Here is a 14511-nt window from a genome sequence, read left to right on the forward strand (position 1 = left end):
AAGTGTTAGATAACCCCTTCATTATCAATCTTAAGAATGGAAAAATAACTTAAAATTTAAAGTTATTATTGATCTTGCAAAGTATTAGAATATCCCTTCATCAATTTTAGGAGTGGTAAAATAACTCTATTAATGACTATTTGTGACTGTTATAATGGTTACAAAACGTTTGCAAATGCCTATTCATATATGAATGATTTTTGTTACCGTTTTTTGATACCATAATATTTTTAGTTACTATAATTGCAAGAAGTTGTTTTCACATGATTGAGTTGTGAAAATAGCCTTTTGCACCGGGTTTGCCCATTTCTTATATGTTGTGTTTGGCATGTGTTATAATTTTTAGAGTAGATACTCACAAACTCTCATAATCCGCTCTTAAATTACGCTTTTATACAACAACGCAGATTGATTTGAATCCTCGTCACATGAAAACACAAAGTCTTATCTAATCACACGCCATGCCAAAGGCCGTTTGGTATTGACTTTCACATTGGATATCACTATCCTTAAGACTAGGGGTAATGGGGCGGGTCCAGGTGGCTGATCACGTGGCTCACGAACACCACTACACCCTTCATATGATCAGGGGCGTGGACAGCGGGGTGGCCGGGACCGCAAGGCTTGAACGAGTGTTTGAGCAAGGGTTGAATCAAAAACTTGGGGTGGATCAATCAAGCCCCACTACACCCTATGGGGCTTGATCACGAGCCATGTCATCGCTTACGTATCAGGTTTTGATTGGATCACTTGGGGCTCAACCAAGCCCCATTACTCTTATAAGCCTAACACATAACAAGAGCCATTCTTAACCAATGACCAAACCTTCATAAAAACTTCACATTGATAATAATTTTATATAAACAGAGGTGTTTTAAGCATTATATATGTCTTATCTTTCTTGCTGCTTATAGTTCTAGATGAACTACAACATTGAAGGTTTTGCACACTGGGTGCAGTTAATATTCTTTTGTCCAGGAAGCATCGGATTATCGCTTTTCGGAGGAGATGGAGGCTGGCCTTTCTTGGGAGGGGCCGGAAGCTGGGGTTTATACTTGGTACAATCATAGATGCATATGCAAATCACTCTCCCTTCACCTTGGAGGCAATATCCTGTTTCTCCATTCTCAAATGTCTTGCAATCATCAATACACTTCTGCTCAGCTCCACACTTTCCCCAATAATACGTGCTTTCCTTGTTGCATATCTTTGCCGGCGTGCTTTCTGTTCATGTCATTCGAAAAATGAAGTTTAGCTAGAGTAAAAGTAGAGAGATGATGTTATTGAATTTATTAAAAGGAGACATATTCAGTAGTAGTAGCAGTAGTAGTAATAATAATAATAATAGTAACAATATAAGTTTTTAACATGCTATTTATTCCTTAGCAAACATTTGTATATCAAACATTTGAAAAAGGACAAAAACAAGTCAATTTAACCCAATGTGTGTTGATGTAGGCCCAAATGTGGAAGACCGGGCCATGATGTTTCTGGATGTTCAAAATCGCGCTTCAAAGGGGGCTGCACAAAAATGGGCTTAACTTGGGTTACGGGTCTCTGTTTCTGGCGTGCTACCAGGCAAAACGACCGTTGGAACGTGGGCCTCGTTGTGGTAACCGGCCATAGGCGGTTATCCCGCTTATTTTTTCAAAATAAGGCCCCTAGATACACTTTTGAGCCACTTTTGTCTTTTTGTCTACTTTTTGGGTTTTGTTTTGGGCTGTTGTTGGGCCTTTGGCTGTTTGTTTTGGCCCAAACCTATTTTAAATTCTCTATTAATATGTTATGAATGTGGTGACTGATCAATTAATCTATATTGAATAAAAAACTTTATCTTTTTCAAATTCTTGACTTTTGGGTCGAATTTGGAGGTTTGGGGAAGGATTTTCACGGGTACATTCCAAGAATCAACGTGATAACGTTCATTCTCTATTAGTACGTTGCATCATGTGTATAGCTATTATTATGTATGTTTTGAAAACGATTTTGTACTTCTAGTGTATCTTGTTTCGATGTGTAGTGTAGTCGGCACTTCGAAAGTGCAACTTCATGTACCTTGTATTTCTCGATCCCAGCCGAATGTTCTATGCAACAAAACATCGATTTTAGCAAAGTCGAGGTTCCATATATATGGTACTTTTACTAATTAAAATCGGTAATGGGTTACTGAGAAGATTCTTTTGAGAGAAATATGAAGACCATGAACACTCAATCAAATCAAAAGACAAATACACCGAAGCTATAAGGAGAATGAGATGTAGAAAAATAATATCTATCTAGAGAATAGAGAGGTTGCTTTGAAGTAGGCCATCAATTCATACGCAAAATAATCATAAAAATCGAAAGGGGCTAAACAAGTTTGCCTGATAACCTGCGATAAATATGACGATAGAAAATGCAAAGAAAACAGTTGAAATTATTGCCATTGAGTGTGGGAGAAGTTGAGTAAAGAGAATGTTTAGAAGTTGGCAACATATAAAGAAGGAAAGAGTTGCAAGACATACGTATTAAAGTTATCAAAATTTGGCAGATATATAGACTTATATTAGTTTTTTGTTGTATATAGTATAAATTATATTAGTTTTAATGTTAGGAATTAAAACTGATTGTAAATATAAGTTACACTAGTAACACTATATAACCATTATCTTGTCAATGACTTGGTGATAGAGTGGTAAAGAAGAAACGAGGTGTTTCATGTGACCCGGTTTGATTCATGCGCATCATTCGTGTGATATGCACAACTAAAACTTTGCAAAGTTTCACCTAGAAATCTTACAAGGTTTCCCTCACAAGGTTTCATCCCCCTTAAGAAACCTTACAATGTTTCTGTTGAAATATATACATTGTTTAATTCAATGTCAAAACATGTGATTCATATAACTGTTCTCGTATTATTTGCGTTTTTTGTTTACATGATGACGGAATGTTGGTCCACTGTTGAGATCATGAAAGGAGTTATGTTATTGAGCATGAACCCGGAAGCAGCCACAACCAAACAGTTTATGACTTTCTTTTGTCAAAAGAACGTTAATGAGCATTGTATGACTTTCTTTTGTCAAAAGAACGTTAACGAAGAAATAAGTACGGATCCATCATTCACGCAAAAGGATTTCTTTAGTTTGATTATTGGAAATCATGAAAGCCTTTGATTACATGTTTCTGACAGTTTCGCTCAACTACTTCACAAATTTTCGCTTATAACCCTACTAGATTTTGATTAGAAAATTTTGATCTTACAAACTTTCGCTTATAATGTATTATGAACAAGTTTATGAACAACATTCGACCTCACGTTAATACATGCTTAAGACACAACTTCTTAATTGTTAAATGAAAGGTGATGAGACACCTCTTGTCTACTTAATCAGGGCACAAGAGTATGCATCTACACTTGCTGACACTAATTGGCGAACCGTTCAAAGACAAAGATCTGTTTAATTTAATTCTTTCTAGTTTATCTCTTCCTTTTAATCAACATATGGGTTGATTAAAAAGTGTAAAAGAAAAGAACTATAATAAATTATTTTTTAAAAAAAAGTAAGTTGATTGAAGAAAAAAAAGGTAGATTGAATTAAGAAAATGAAAAATAGGATAATAGACTACTTAAAACTTATAAAACAAAAGTAAACATCTAGTTTGATAAATATATTTCTAACTACGACTATTTGATAAATAAGTTCTTCTTCAATTACATTCTAAAAATAATGAAAAATACTTGATGCTTATCTATAACTGTGAAGATTAACTAAAACTCTAAAATACATTAATTGGTCACATCTCACGTTATTTCACATAAAACAACTTCAAATATGTTTAGTCATGAATTTTAAGCGTGTTTACTTGATAGATGGTGGCCTGGTTGGTGATTCTATATAATAATGATTCTATATAATAACAAACTTATTAATGTATGAGCATTATTGAAACACTTATACATGCACTAGCAGGAAGCATTTTCCTTTTATTCATAATCACATGTCTTGCTACTCAAACATGTTATGGACCGACTTTATTCTCAAGATTTGGTACAATCTTCACTTAGACATAGTCCCTAGTTAGCAGGAGGCGCAGGAGCAGGAGGCGGTGATCCCCCATCTGTAGGAGGTGGGGAACCGCCATCAGCTGCAGGTGGTGCACCGCGTGCTCCTCCTGGTGGAGGAGGTGACCCCCCATCAGCTGGAGGTAGTGAACCGCCTGCAACTGGTGGAGGAGGTGACCCGCCTGCTGCAGGAGGGGGAGGTGATTTGCCTTTTGCAGGAGGCGAGCCTTTTGCGGGAGGTGGTGTTTTAGAACAATCAAAAGAGCAAAGGCAAGTGTCTTTCCCTTCATGCTTTTTACAAGCACCTTTGATTGCTTTCTCCTCTTTTTTACACTTTTCTTCACATTTCTTGGCATCACATGTTTTGCCTGTAAACGACTTGCTAGGCTTTTCACATAATTTTGGAGTCGGAGCCGCAACCGCTATTTCTGTTCACCAAGTTTGATTCAAATAGATTAGTAAAAGCTAGGGATGAGCAATAAACGAATCATTAACCGAAACATAACCAAAACCGACAAAACTGGACCAAAACAACCGAAAATTGTTATCATTTTTATTTGTATCCTCGAAAAATTGAAATTAACCGAACCAAGTCATTCATATTTCATATTTTTAACTGTTATACCTCCATTTCATATTTTATAGCATTATTTCATGTATTTGTATATTAATTACATGTATTTATATTTCAAGTATTTCTGCATTCGTTTGATGTTTTTCTAAGTAAAAGTGTTATCTCAAGTTTGATTTTGGTTATTAACCGAACCGTAAACTGACAAACTAAACGAATAAACCGAAACCGATTGATTAATTTGATTGAGGCTAATAACCGAAATGAACTAAATCATGCAAACCTCTACTAAAAACTGATTTATTGTATAAGAGAAAAATACTTGTTTCAGCTTCTTTATAAAATATAAATAAACCGAACCCGTGAATTATGTATTAATTAATTTTATATCGTGCTTTGTGTCATGTTGTAATATTTAACACCTCTACAATTAGAACTATATATATATATATATATAACTTAATCACAAATTAATATAAATGTAACATGCCAAAATAGGTTTAATGAAATACCTAATAGAACAACAAGGTAAAGGAGCAAGAGGACTCCGCACATAACAAAGGATTGTTTTGCCATTTTTAAGTCGGGTGAAGAGAAATGAGAGATGGTGTGAGTATTTATAGAAGAATTAAGATGAATAGTGGAAACTAAAATTATCAAGATTTACAAGAATTAATTTCCATTTTCCACACATTTCTTATATTGGATATGGTGAGGATGTGTGTTATGTACCTAAAATACAATGTACATAAAGTTTACTATTTCTTTTACCAGCAACTAGAATTAAAAAAAATGGAAAATCACCAAAATATTCTAATTTGACCCAAAATTTCTAGAAATAGCTTATGTTAATATGGCCTAAAAATCTCGTTCGATCCGACATAAACAATAAGTGATCCGACGGATTTCGTGGAACTTTAAAATAGTGCTATGTGTCAACGTATTAATGATCCGGTGGAATTTTTAAAGAATCGTCAGATCGGACGGAATTTTAGCGGGTCCGACAAAATTCTTCATTTTCTACTTCTCAAACCCTAAACCTCCATAACAAACCTCCATCTCAATTTTTCTTATTTCTCCACAACATCAAGCAACTCCACAATGTAAATTGCTTAGCTTTTCAAGGAGAATACAACTTTAGTGTTCAACTTCACTCTAGAACCCAAAATTAAAAACCTCTGAATTGAAAATCTACGATTCGACGGAAAAATTAAATAGTCAGATCTGGCGGAAGCATTAACTGAATTGTCGGATCCGACTGTTTATTATTATGTCAGCTACCTCACGAATCCGTCGGATTCACCAAAATATATGAATACTTGTCAACATCTGCTAGGTAGCTCATAATATCTTAACCATAATTAACCATTTAGGCTTGTTACTGGCTCAACATTACTGGTGCAGGGGTAGCCAAACGGCCCTAAACATGCTTTTCATGCGTAAATTCTTTATCGATTATTTGATTTAAAAGAAAGGTTGTGTAGGTCGGTAATCAAGTGGTAATAAAACACAAACAAATTGATATGAACAGGATTGAATGAACAAGGAATTGGAATAAACTTGCTGCTTGATAATATGTATTCGGTCTGATTGTTTACATGGTGTCAATGGGCATATATCTCCGATGGCTAAAACCAGCTAACTATCGCATATTGAGCCACAAACGAGCCGACTATAAGCCATGGAACATGCCGACTAAACCTTTATATGACCGGCTAAATTTAGCCATCAGCAATATAGGCTAAAGATTTGAACTCTAGGTAAAAAAGAATTCAAAAAAGTCAAAGAAGGTACGTCCCTTTCCTTAATTTGTTTTTCTTTCTCTTCATACTAAATGGCAACACCCTTCATGGTCATGTCTAGAGGTGTTCAAAAAAATTTGAATATTATGTATTTGAAAATTCGTATTCGAACTATCTGAAAATTCGGATATTGATTTTGAAAACAGTCAAACAACAATACATGATCATTGTGAACAACAATTACATAGGAACAAATTTGGTTTATATTGATTTCATAAAGAACATATGCATTTACATTACAATCATGATCGGTGGAGGTATTTATCCGTATTCTACAGTCGTGTTGTTTCACGACCTTGACACGCCCATTTATTTAAATAAAACAATTACACATCTAACCTACTAATTACATAAATTACATTTAGCACCCCCAAACTTTACTCAACATCATTCTTAAATACATGGTTTCTCTGTTCCACCTCCGCCACCATCCTTGCCGCCTCCTTTGCCTTTACCACCACCATCTTTTCCGCTTCCTCCACCACCCGGGGGCCCACCGCTACCAGGAGGAGGTGGAGGAAGAGGCGGCACAGGCGGTGCGTCGGTACAAGTGTCATAATAGCAGTAGCAAGTGAGAAACCAGTCGTGAAAGTGACAAGTTCCATGGACTGCTTTCTCCCATCCTATGCACCTGTGGTCACAACGATGGTTGTGGCAAACTAGTCTGGAATATGTTAGGCTCTTCCTTTCACATAAAACTCCATTCACCTTTGTGATTTCTGTTCATCAAATAAAATAAGTTACATTGTATATTAACAGTGGCGAAACTTAGACGAAAACAACGGGGAGGGGGGGACTCTTCGTCTAAAATATTCTGCGGGGGAGGTGCTAAAAATTTTGGACGAAAACAGAAAAATTTACGCCACGTATACAAATATTTGAATGAAAACAAGTAAATTTACCGCCACTATATATTTATTAAGTTAGACAAAAAAAAATTAGGGGTGCAAACGAGTAGGCTCGAGCTCAGCTCGTTTTGACTTATGAGTGTTCGAGCTCGAGCTGGGCTCCTGAGTTGTATCCTCAAGCTCGGACTTGGCTAGTTTCTTATTCATTAATTAAGTTATATACGTTTTTAATTATTCTATCTATTTTGAGAAACACCTTAAATGAGCCCAAGTTCGGATCGAGCTCGTGTAGTACCTTAAACGAGCCAAAGCTCGGCTATCTAGTGTAAAATTGACGTATAAAAGTAAAAAAGAGGTAAAAACTTAATATTGCATAAGGCTCGACGAGCCTAAATGAGCTTCACATGCAAGGCTCTATCCCGGGCTCGATAACTAAACAAACTTTATTTTAGGCTTGGGCTCAGCTCGAGCTCGAAAGGCTCAGCATGTTTAATGTTTTTTATCAATCCGAGCTCGAGTAATTCGCATTGCACCCTACAAATATGCTTCTTTCATCTTCTTTTTATCGAACCACAGAATTAAAATAATATTTTGATAATGAAAAAGAATATGTTTTTCTATGAAGCACCTGAGATGGAAATAACAAACATGAGCAGCAGGATTGCAGAGAAATTAACAACTGAACTTTTATCCATTTTTGAGTTGTGACATCAGCTACACAATAGAGGGGTGAAGTATAGCTAGGTTTAAAGGATACGATATATATATATATACACATTAACACATAACATATATTGGGTCAATCAAGAACTAGAAAGAAGTTGATGTAACATATTTTTAATTTTTTTTTCCAAATGTATTATATGTAACTTATATTTACTATAAAAAAATTCATTTTCTTTTTACACAAATCGAAAAGTGAAATAGATGTAAAGAACTATTACATTAAAACGGAACAGCCAATGTAGCAGTTCATTATATCTGTTACATTTTTCGATCCGTGTAAAAAAAATATAAAAAAAGTTTCTAGTAAATATTACATATAATACATTAGAAAAAAATATTGTTACATTGAGTTCTTAAAACTCGAAGAGTTCTCAAATTATCCCTCTTGCGCACGCGCGCACACACACATATTTCACGCAGGGTGTTATACAAAGGGTCTTAACACACACATAAATAATGACGCAAATTATATGATAATTACACAACCTATATATGTTTCTATTTATGAACGTATATAAAACTATACCAATTTTACTCCTTTAGACATTTTCACGCATGAAAAATGGTGGCATGTCATCTATCCTTTTATCATTTCCATTGGAGTTGATAATATGGTTGGTCCCTATGCTTTGCAGATATTACATCGTTGGTTCTCAACATTTAAAAACTACACACTTGATCCTAATAATAGTAAACATATTACTAAGGTAGATGATATATGAATTTTATAACTATGAAGGTCCTTATCCTTTAACGCCGTTAAATTATTAATACCAATATATAAAAAAGTATAGATGTTTACAAAAATGAGGACATACATTTGAAAAAAATCCAACAATAGTAGACTATACCACTTTTATTTCTTTATCATTTCTATTGGAGTTAATAACATGGTTATCCCTTGTGATTTGCAGATATTGCACCGTTGGTTCTCAATGTTTAATAACTACACACTTGATCTTAATAGTTGTAAACTTACTACTAAGGCGGTTCATGTATGAATTTCTTAACTATGAAGTTTCTTACTCTCTAACACCGTTAAAATTTTCAGTTTAGTGCGTGTATGACCAAAAAGAAAAACTGAATTTTTTTAACAATATTAAAACGTGCGTAAACAAAAACGTCTAAAAGTATATATATATATATATATTGGTTTGCATCTCTAAACAAAAAAATGTATGGTGTACGATAATTGCCATTTAAATTAGATGACATGAGATGAATGGTGATAGATATATACCCAACGAATATGAATTAAACGAATGAAATTAATAAACTTAGAAAAGTAGGCCAAATTAAGATGGTTGTGGTTCAAAAGTGGACATAAGGAAAAAAAAACGTCTTCAAACTAATTATAGTGTATGTAAGTTAATCAAGTGTTTACGTTTTCTAAAACAATCTCCTAACCGTCCATTTAAAAAACTTACCTAAGTTACAACTTATATCAAACAAGTATTCTTACCTGCAAGTTGCGACAGAGTGAGTTGAATGCATTACATGTTTGAAAGCTAGCGTGTGTTGTGGCGAAAACGCAACGGGAAGTCGGTCAGTATTGATTCAGTTTGTTATGTTAAGGTGAGGCGCCTAAAGTAAAGATGTAAATTAAAAGGGCAGACGTTTCATTACCTAAGATGACCAAAAAGTAAAGGAAAATTGGTTTTTATTGGTCTCAATTATCGTCTTTTGGTCACTGCCGGTCCCAATTAACGAATTGGCTGCTGACGGTCCCAACTTTTAACGTATTTGTTCCTAACGGTCCACGACTAACAGAATTCTAATGTCGTTAGTTTCAGGTCGTCGGAAAAAAGTTTTGGGCCAGAAAACACACATTTTTCCCGAAAACTCAACAATTTTGTCCCAAATATCATGGTAACTTTGTATCATACCTTTAGGAATCTTCTTCTAGTAAAAGACCCAATTATTGAAGTCGCCGAAACCTAGAACCATCGTTGGAATCAGTTGATGGTCTTAAGTGATGGTGGTTGGTTGGCGGTGAGTCAATTGGTGGTGTGGCGGTGTTCAGATGGTGTTTTCCGGCAAAAAAAATGACTTTCCCAGTCAAAAACGTTTTTCCGGCGACCTGAAACTAACGATGTAGGGATTATGTTAGCCGCAGACCGTTAGGAACAGATACATTAAAAGTTGGGACCATCAGTGACCAATTGGTTAGTTGGAACCGGCAATGACCAAAAGGCAATAGTTGAGACCAATAAAACTAATTTTCCAAAAATAAATATGAGAAACTAAAGTAATTGATGTGTCAAAAAGTAAATATTTGAAACTTATGTGACTAACTGCTATAACACGCTATCACTCAATTACATAGGAAAAGAGTTAATAAATTTCTAAATAAGTTACAACAAAGTTTTAATAATTTTCACCACAAGAAACCATCTCACACAAATATTAAGTTCAACAATTCAACTAAGAAAAAGTCAACATCGGAATAACGTTGTTGCATAATTTTAACCAAGAGAAAGTGTCTCGAGATTAATAACTAGTTTTAGTGTTTTACAACTAAAAAAAACTCAAGCATCTTCTATGGGTTTGTCTCGAGGCTATTCAAACATTTTTGTCACGGTTTAGTTACGGGTATTATGGGCGTAAGGAAAGAATAATAGCGAAATCAAGAAAATAAATATTTAAAAACTAACTTAAATGGTTTACTTAAGTTTATGGTATAAATTAAAAATAAAAAAATAAAAAAATATTACTATGGTTTAGCTATGGATATTATGACAATAGCAAGTCGAGATAATAAATATTAAAAAGTTAATGATCGCTCTTAAGACCCAATATGACATATAAAGACATGCATAAAGAGCTAAGGCCGCTCAACACCATTCCTTTCAACACTATTTCTCTCATTCGCCACGTTAGCGTCACGTCAGCTTACCCTATTTCAACATCATCCTTCAACACCCTTCAACCAAGGAAATACACCACTCTCCATCATTCTCCACCATTCTCCATTTTTATTATTTTTAAAAAGAAAACCTTCACACTTATCCTTCAAAATCACCCTTCACATGTCAAATGGGCCTCACCTTCATCCTCACTGACGTGATTGAGCGCCATCTGTGGCCTCAGGTCACGCGTGACTGGTAGGGGGGGGGGGGTTCCAAGTGAGACCGGTGAGGGGTGGCTGCCACCTAAGACTAATGGGGGTTACCTATTGGTGTATAGCCCTTAGCCTTAGTGTTGGTTATTGTTCCTTTTTTTCTTGTAACTTTGAATCTCTTGCTACATGTGACGGGCCCTTTTTGGTTTTGTTATAAAAATACGCCCTTCAAAAAAGTAAAAGTTATTGCAACCTATCATTATCAACCTATATCACTCTTTGTAAATCAAAGTCAAAATAGACAAAACAAAGTCAATTTGGTCAATCATTAACGTAATTTAAAATTTTAAGCCAATGAAACATGATAACATCTAGGGTATGTTTGGTTAGAAGTAATGGAATGAAGAGGGAATGGAATGAGAGAATGAATGAGATGAACAAGAGAATGAAATGAACCATTACCATTCCTTTGTCTTGTTTGGTTAACCTATTGAAATGAAATGAATAATTACTTTATGTTGTTTGTTATCAAAAAAAAATTGTAGGAATGAAATAGAAATAATAAAAATATTCATTTCCCTAAATATATTTCTTTTTACAAAAAAAAAAAAAAAAACTGAAATGACGACGGTGGTGGTAGCTCCGGCGACGGGGGTGGTTGTGGTGGTGGGGGTGGGGGTGGCTGTGGTAGCATTGGTAATGATGGCGATGGTAGGGTGGCGGCGACGGTGGTGGTGGTCAGGCAACGACAATGGTGTTGGCGGTTATGGTCAGATGGCGGTGGTGGCGCTGGTGGTAAGGTGGTGGTGGTGGCGGCGGAGGTGGTGGCGACAGTGACGGTGACGGTCAGGTGGTGGTGCTGGCGATGATAGTGGTGGTGGTGTTGAGAAAACAGGGTAAGGGAGGAATGGAATGAAAAAAAAGAAGCGGGGTGGAAAAGAATGATTTTGATGGAATGGGATTCCATGTGTAATGGATGATTCCATTTCATTGAGTAACCAAATACCAATGTCTTCATTCTCACGTAATGAATCATTTCATTCCCTCTGTCATTTCTGCATACCAAACGCTACCCTAATATTTCCCATTATACACATTAAGAGCTATAAAGACAATTAAGAACTGCTCTGGCTTAGTTAGATATGTATGATCAATTAGAATCTTTCATAAGGCGTTAAACACCATTACAGGGGGGCACGAAAGGGTACGGTGCTAAGGGACGGAGTGTGATTAACAGGGAGATATATAATTACATGGATTTGTGTGAGCAATTAGTTGAAAAACCAATCAAAATTTTACAATTGTAGCGGTCTATCATCCCGCTACACATCATTTAATGGTTTCTATTCGGAAATGTGCCTAAGTAGACCGCTTTCCTTTTGAGTACAACCTTACTAGAAACAAATCCATCATACAACCTACAAGAAACCAAAAATACAAGACACTCGAGCTCTTCATAATCTGGCCCACAATAAGAGATTGAATTTTAGGGGTGCAAACTCGAGATCGGCTTGTTAAAAAGCTCAATCGAGCCCGAGCCAGAGCTCGAGCCTAAAAATAAGCTTGTTTAATAAACGAGCCCGAGTTTCATTTATCGAGCTTGAGCTAGCTCACAAGCCTAAATGAGCCTTTCATTTATAAAATTTTAACAATTATATATAATAATCATTAACTAATATATATATATATATATATTATGAAAAAACAAATTAAAATAACTAAATAATATATATTATTTTATACATAAAACTATAATAGAAAAATATATAACAATACTTATAATTAAATAAAAATAGTTGATAAATTGTAAACGAGTTGAGCCCGAGCCGAGCTTAAGCTTGAAAATCTACTCACAAGCCGAGCTCAAGCTTTGAAAATAAAGCTCGAAACAAGCCGAGCTCGGGCTCTATGTTAGTTAAAGGAGCTGATAGTCGAGGTTGGAGTCGGCTCGTCTCGTTTGCACACTTAATTTTGATGACCAACCAATGACGTTGACCAATAAAGTCAACGTTAACTTTTAACTCATTCTAGTACTCTACAAGAGATGCATTCCAGGCTTCAAATAGGAAGCCCATGTGAACAAGGGGGCCTCTATGTGGCATAAAATGTTCTAACGAGCGACATCCACGTACAAATATCCCAGCATCGGCTGGCGGGTTTTATATTTTTAATATTATTTTTATATTAAAAAAACTAATACATATATATATATATATCATTTGTCATGTTATGGATAGCGAGCCTTCAAGTAACAGTAAGGTTGTTGTCATGTGACCTAAAAGTCACAAATTTGAGTCGTTGAATCAGCTTCTTACAAAATGCACGATGATTAAGGAGGCGTACATCAGGCTCATGCATATATGGTTCGCCCTTTCTCGTACAATTGTATGCTACCATGCAAATGTTGTAAAACTTACCACCGAATTAGGAGAATAACTGTATCGATATAAAGAATGTCCTAAGTCTTGTTTTACGCCAGACTTCTTTGGCGCCGGTGTATATGGTTGGTTATTGAACAACGGAAAGAAAGGTATACTAAGAGAGAAGAGTACATCAAGAATTAGACATTTACAATAGTAAACATGTAATTAATATTTTACTTTAAGGGATTACTCTATAAAATAGTATCCAACTTTGAAAGTTGTTACAATGAGGTCACTGATAAAAACTTTTGTTCCAATCAGGTCATTGAACTTTTATTTTTGTTCCAATCCTAGATATTTTACCTGCATAGCAGGTAATCTATGTTTTTTCTAATTTTTCAATGTTTTTACTTTGCATAATAACTTTTAAATTTTTAAAGGTTGCGAAAATTAGTAAAAATACGAAAAAAAATTTTAAAATTCTGAAAATTTGCAAAAAAATTCTGAAAATTGAAATAAATTGAAAAAAAATAAAAAACAGGTTGGAACGGGTTAGGGTCAACATGTTCGGGTTAGAACGGGTCAAGATCGGAACTGGTCAAAATGGGTTTCGGGTCAGCTTTTTTTTTTTGGACCAACGAATCAGCGCGTTTTTAACATGTTACAGCTCGTTTTAGCAGCAAAAGCTCGTTTAAGCGATTTTTCAGCTTGTTTCAGCACCTAACAGCTCGTTTAAGCGATTTTTCAACTCGTTTCAGCACCTAACAGCTCGTTTAAGCGATTTTTCAACTCGTTTCAGCCCTTAACAGCTCGTTTAAGCGATTTTTTCAGCTTGTTTCAGCATCTAACAGCTCGTTTAAGCGATTTTTCAGTTCGTTTCAGCACTTAACAGCTCGTTTAAGCGATATTTCAGTTCGTTCCGACCCGAAACCCGTTCCTAAATCATTGTTAGGTGCTGAAACGAACTGAAAAATCGCTTAAACGAGTTGTTAGGTGCTGAAACGAGCTAAAAATCGCTTAAACGAGCTGTTAGGTGCTGAAACGAGTATGTGCTGAAACGAGCTGAAAAATCGTTTATAAACGAGCTGTTAGGTGCTG

General features: G+C 35.4%; 1 protein-coding gene across 1 annotated transcript; it reads right to left on the reverse strand.

Annotated features, from left to right (window-relative positions):
• Positions 1-925: 925 nt before the first annotated feature.
• LOC143540901 (anther-specific protein SF2-like) lies at positions 926-1624 on the reverse strand. The gene is made up of 2 exons (XM_077033859.1): positions 1552-1624; positions 926-1224 (listed from the first exon to the last, which is right to left on the reverse strand). The coding sequence occupies exons 1-2, from the start codon at positions 1622-1624 to the stop codon at positions 926-928; spliced, it is 372 nt and encodes a 123-aa protein (XP_076889974.1).
• Positions 1625-14511: the final 12887 nt, after the last annotated feature.

The sequence above is a fragment of the Bidens hawaiensis genome, unplaced genomic scaffold (genome assembly GCF_021521415.1).
Source record: "Bidens hawaiensis isolate Kalapana, Puna unplaced genomic scaffold, B.hawaiensis_p1.1 tig00012385_1, whole genome shotgun sequence".
Taxonomy (NCBI): Eukaryota; Viridiplantae; Streptophyta; class Magnoliopsida; order Asterales; family Asteraceae; genus Bidens; species Bidens hawaiensis.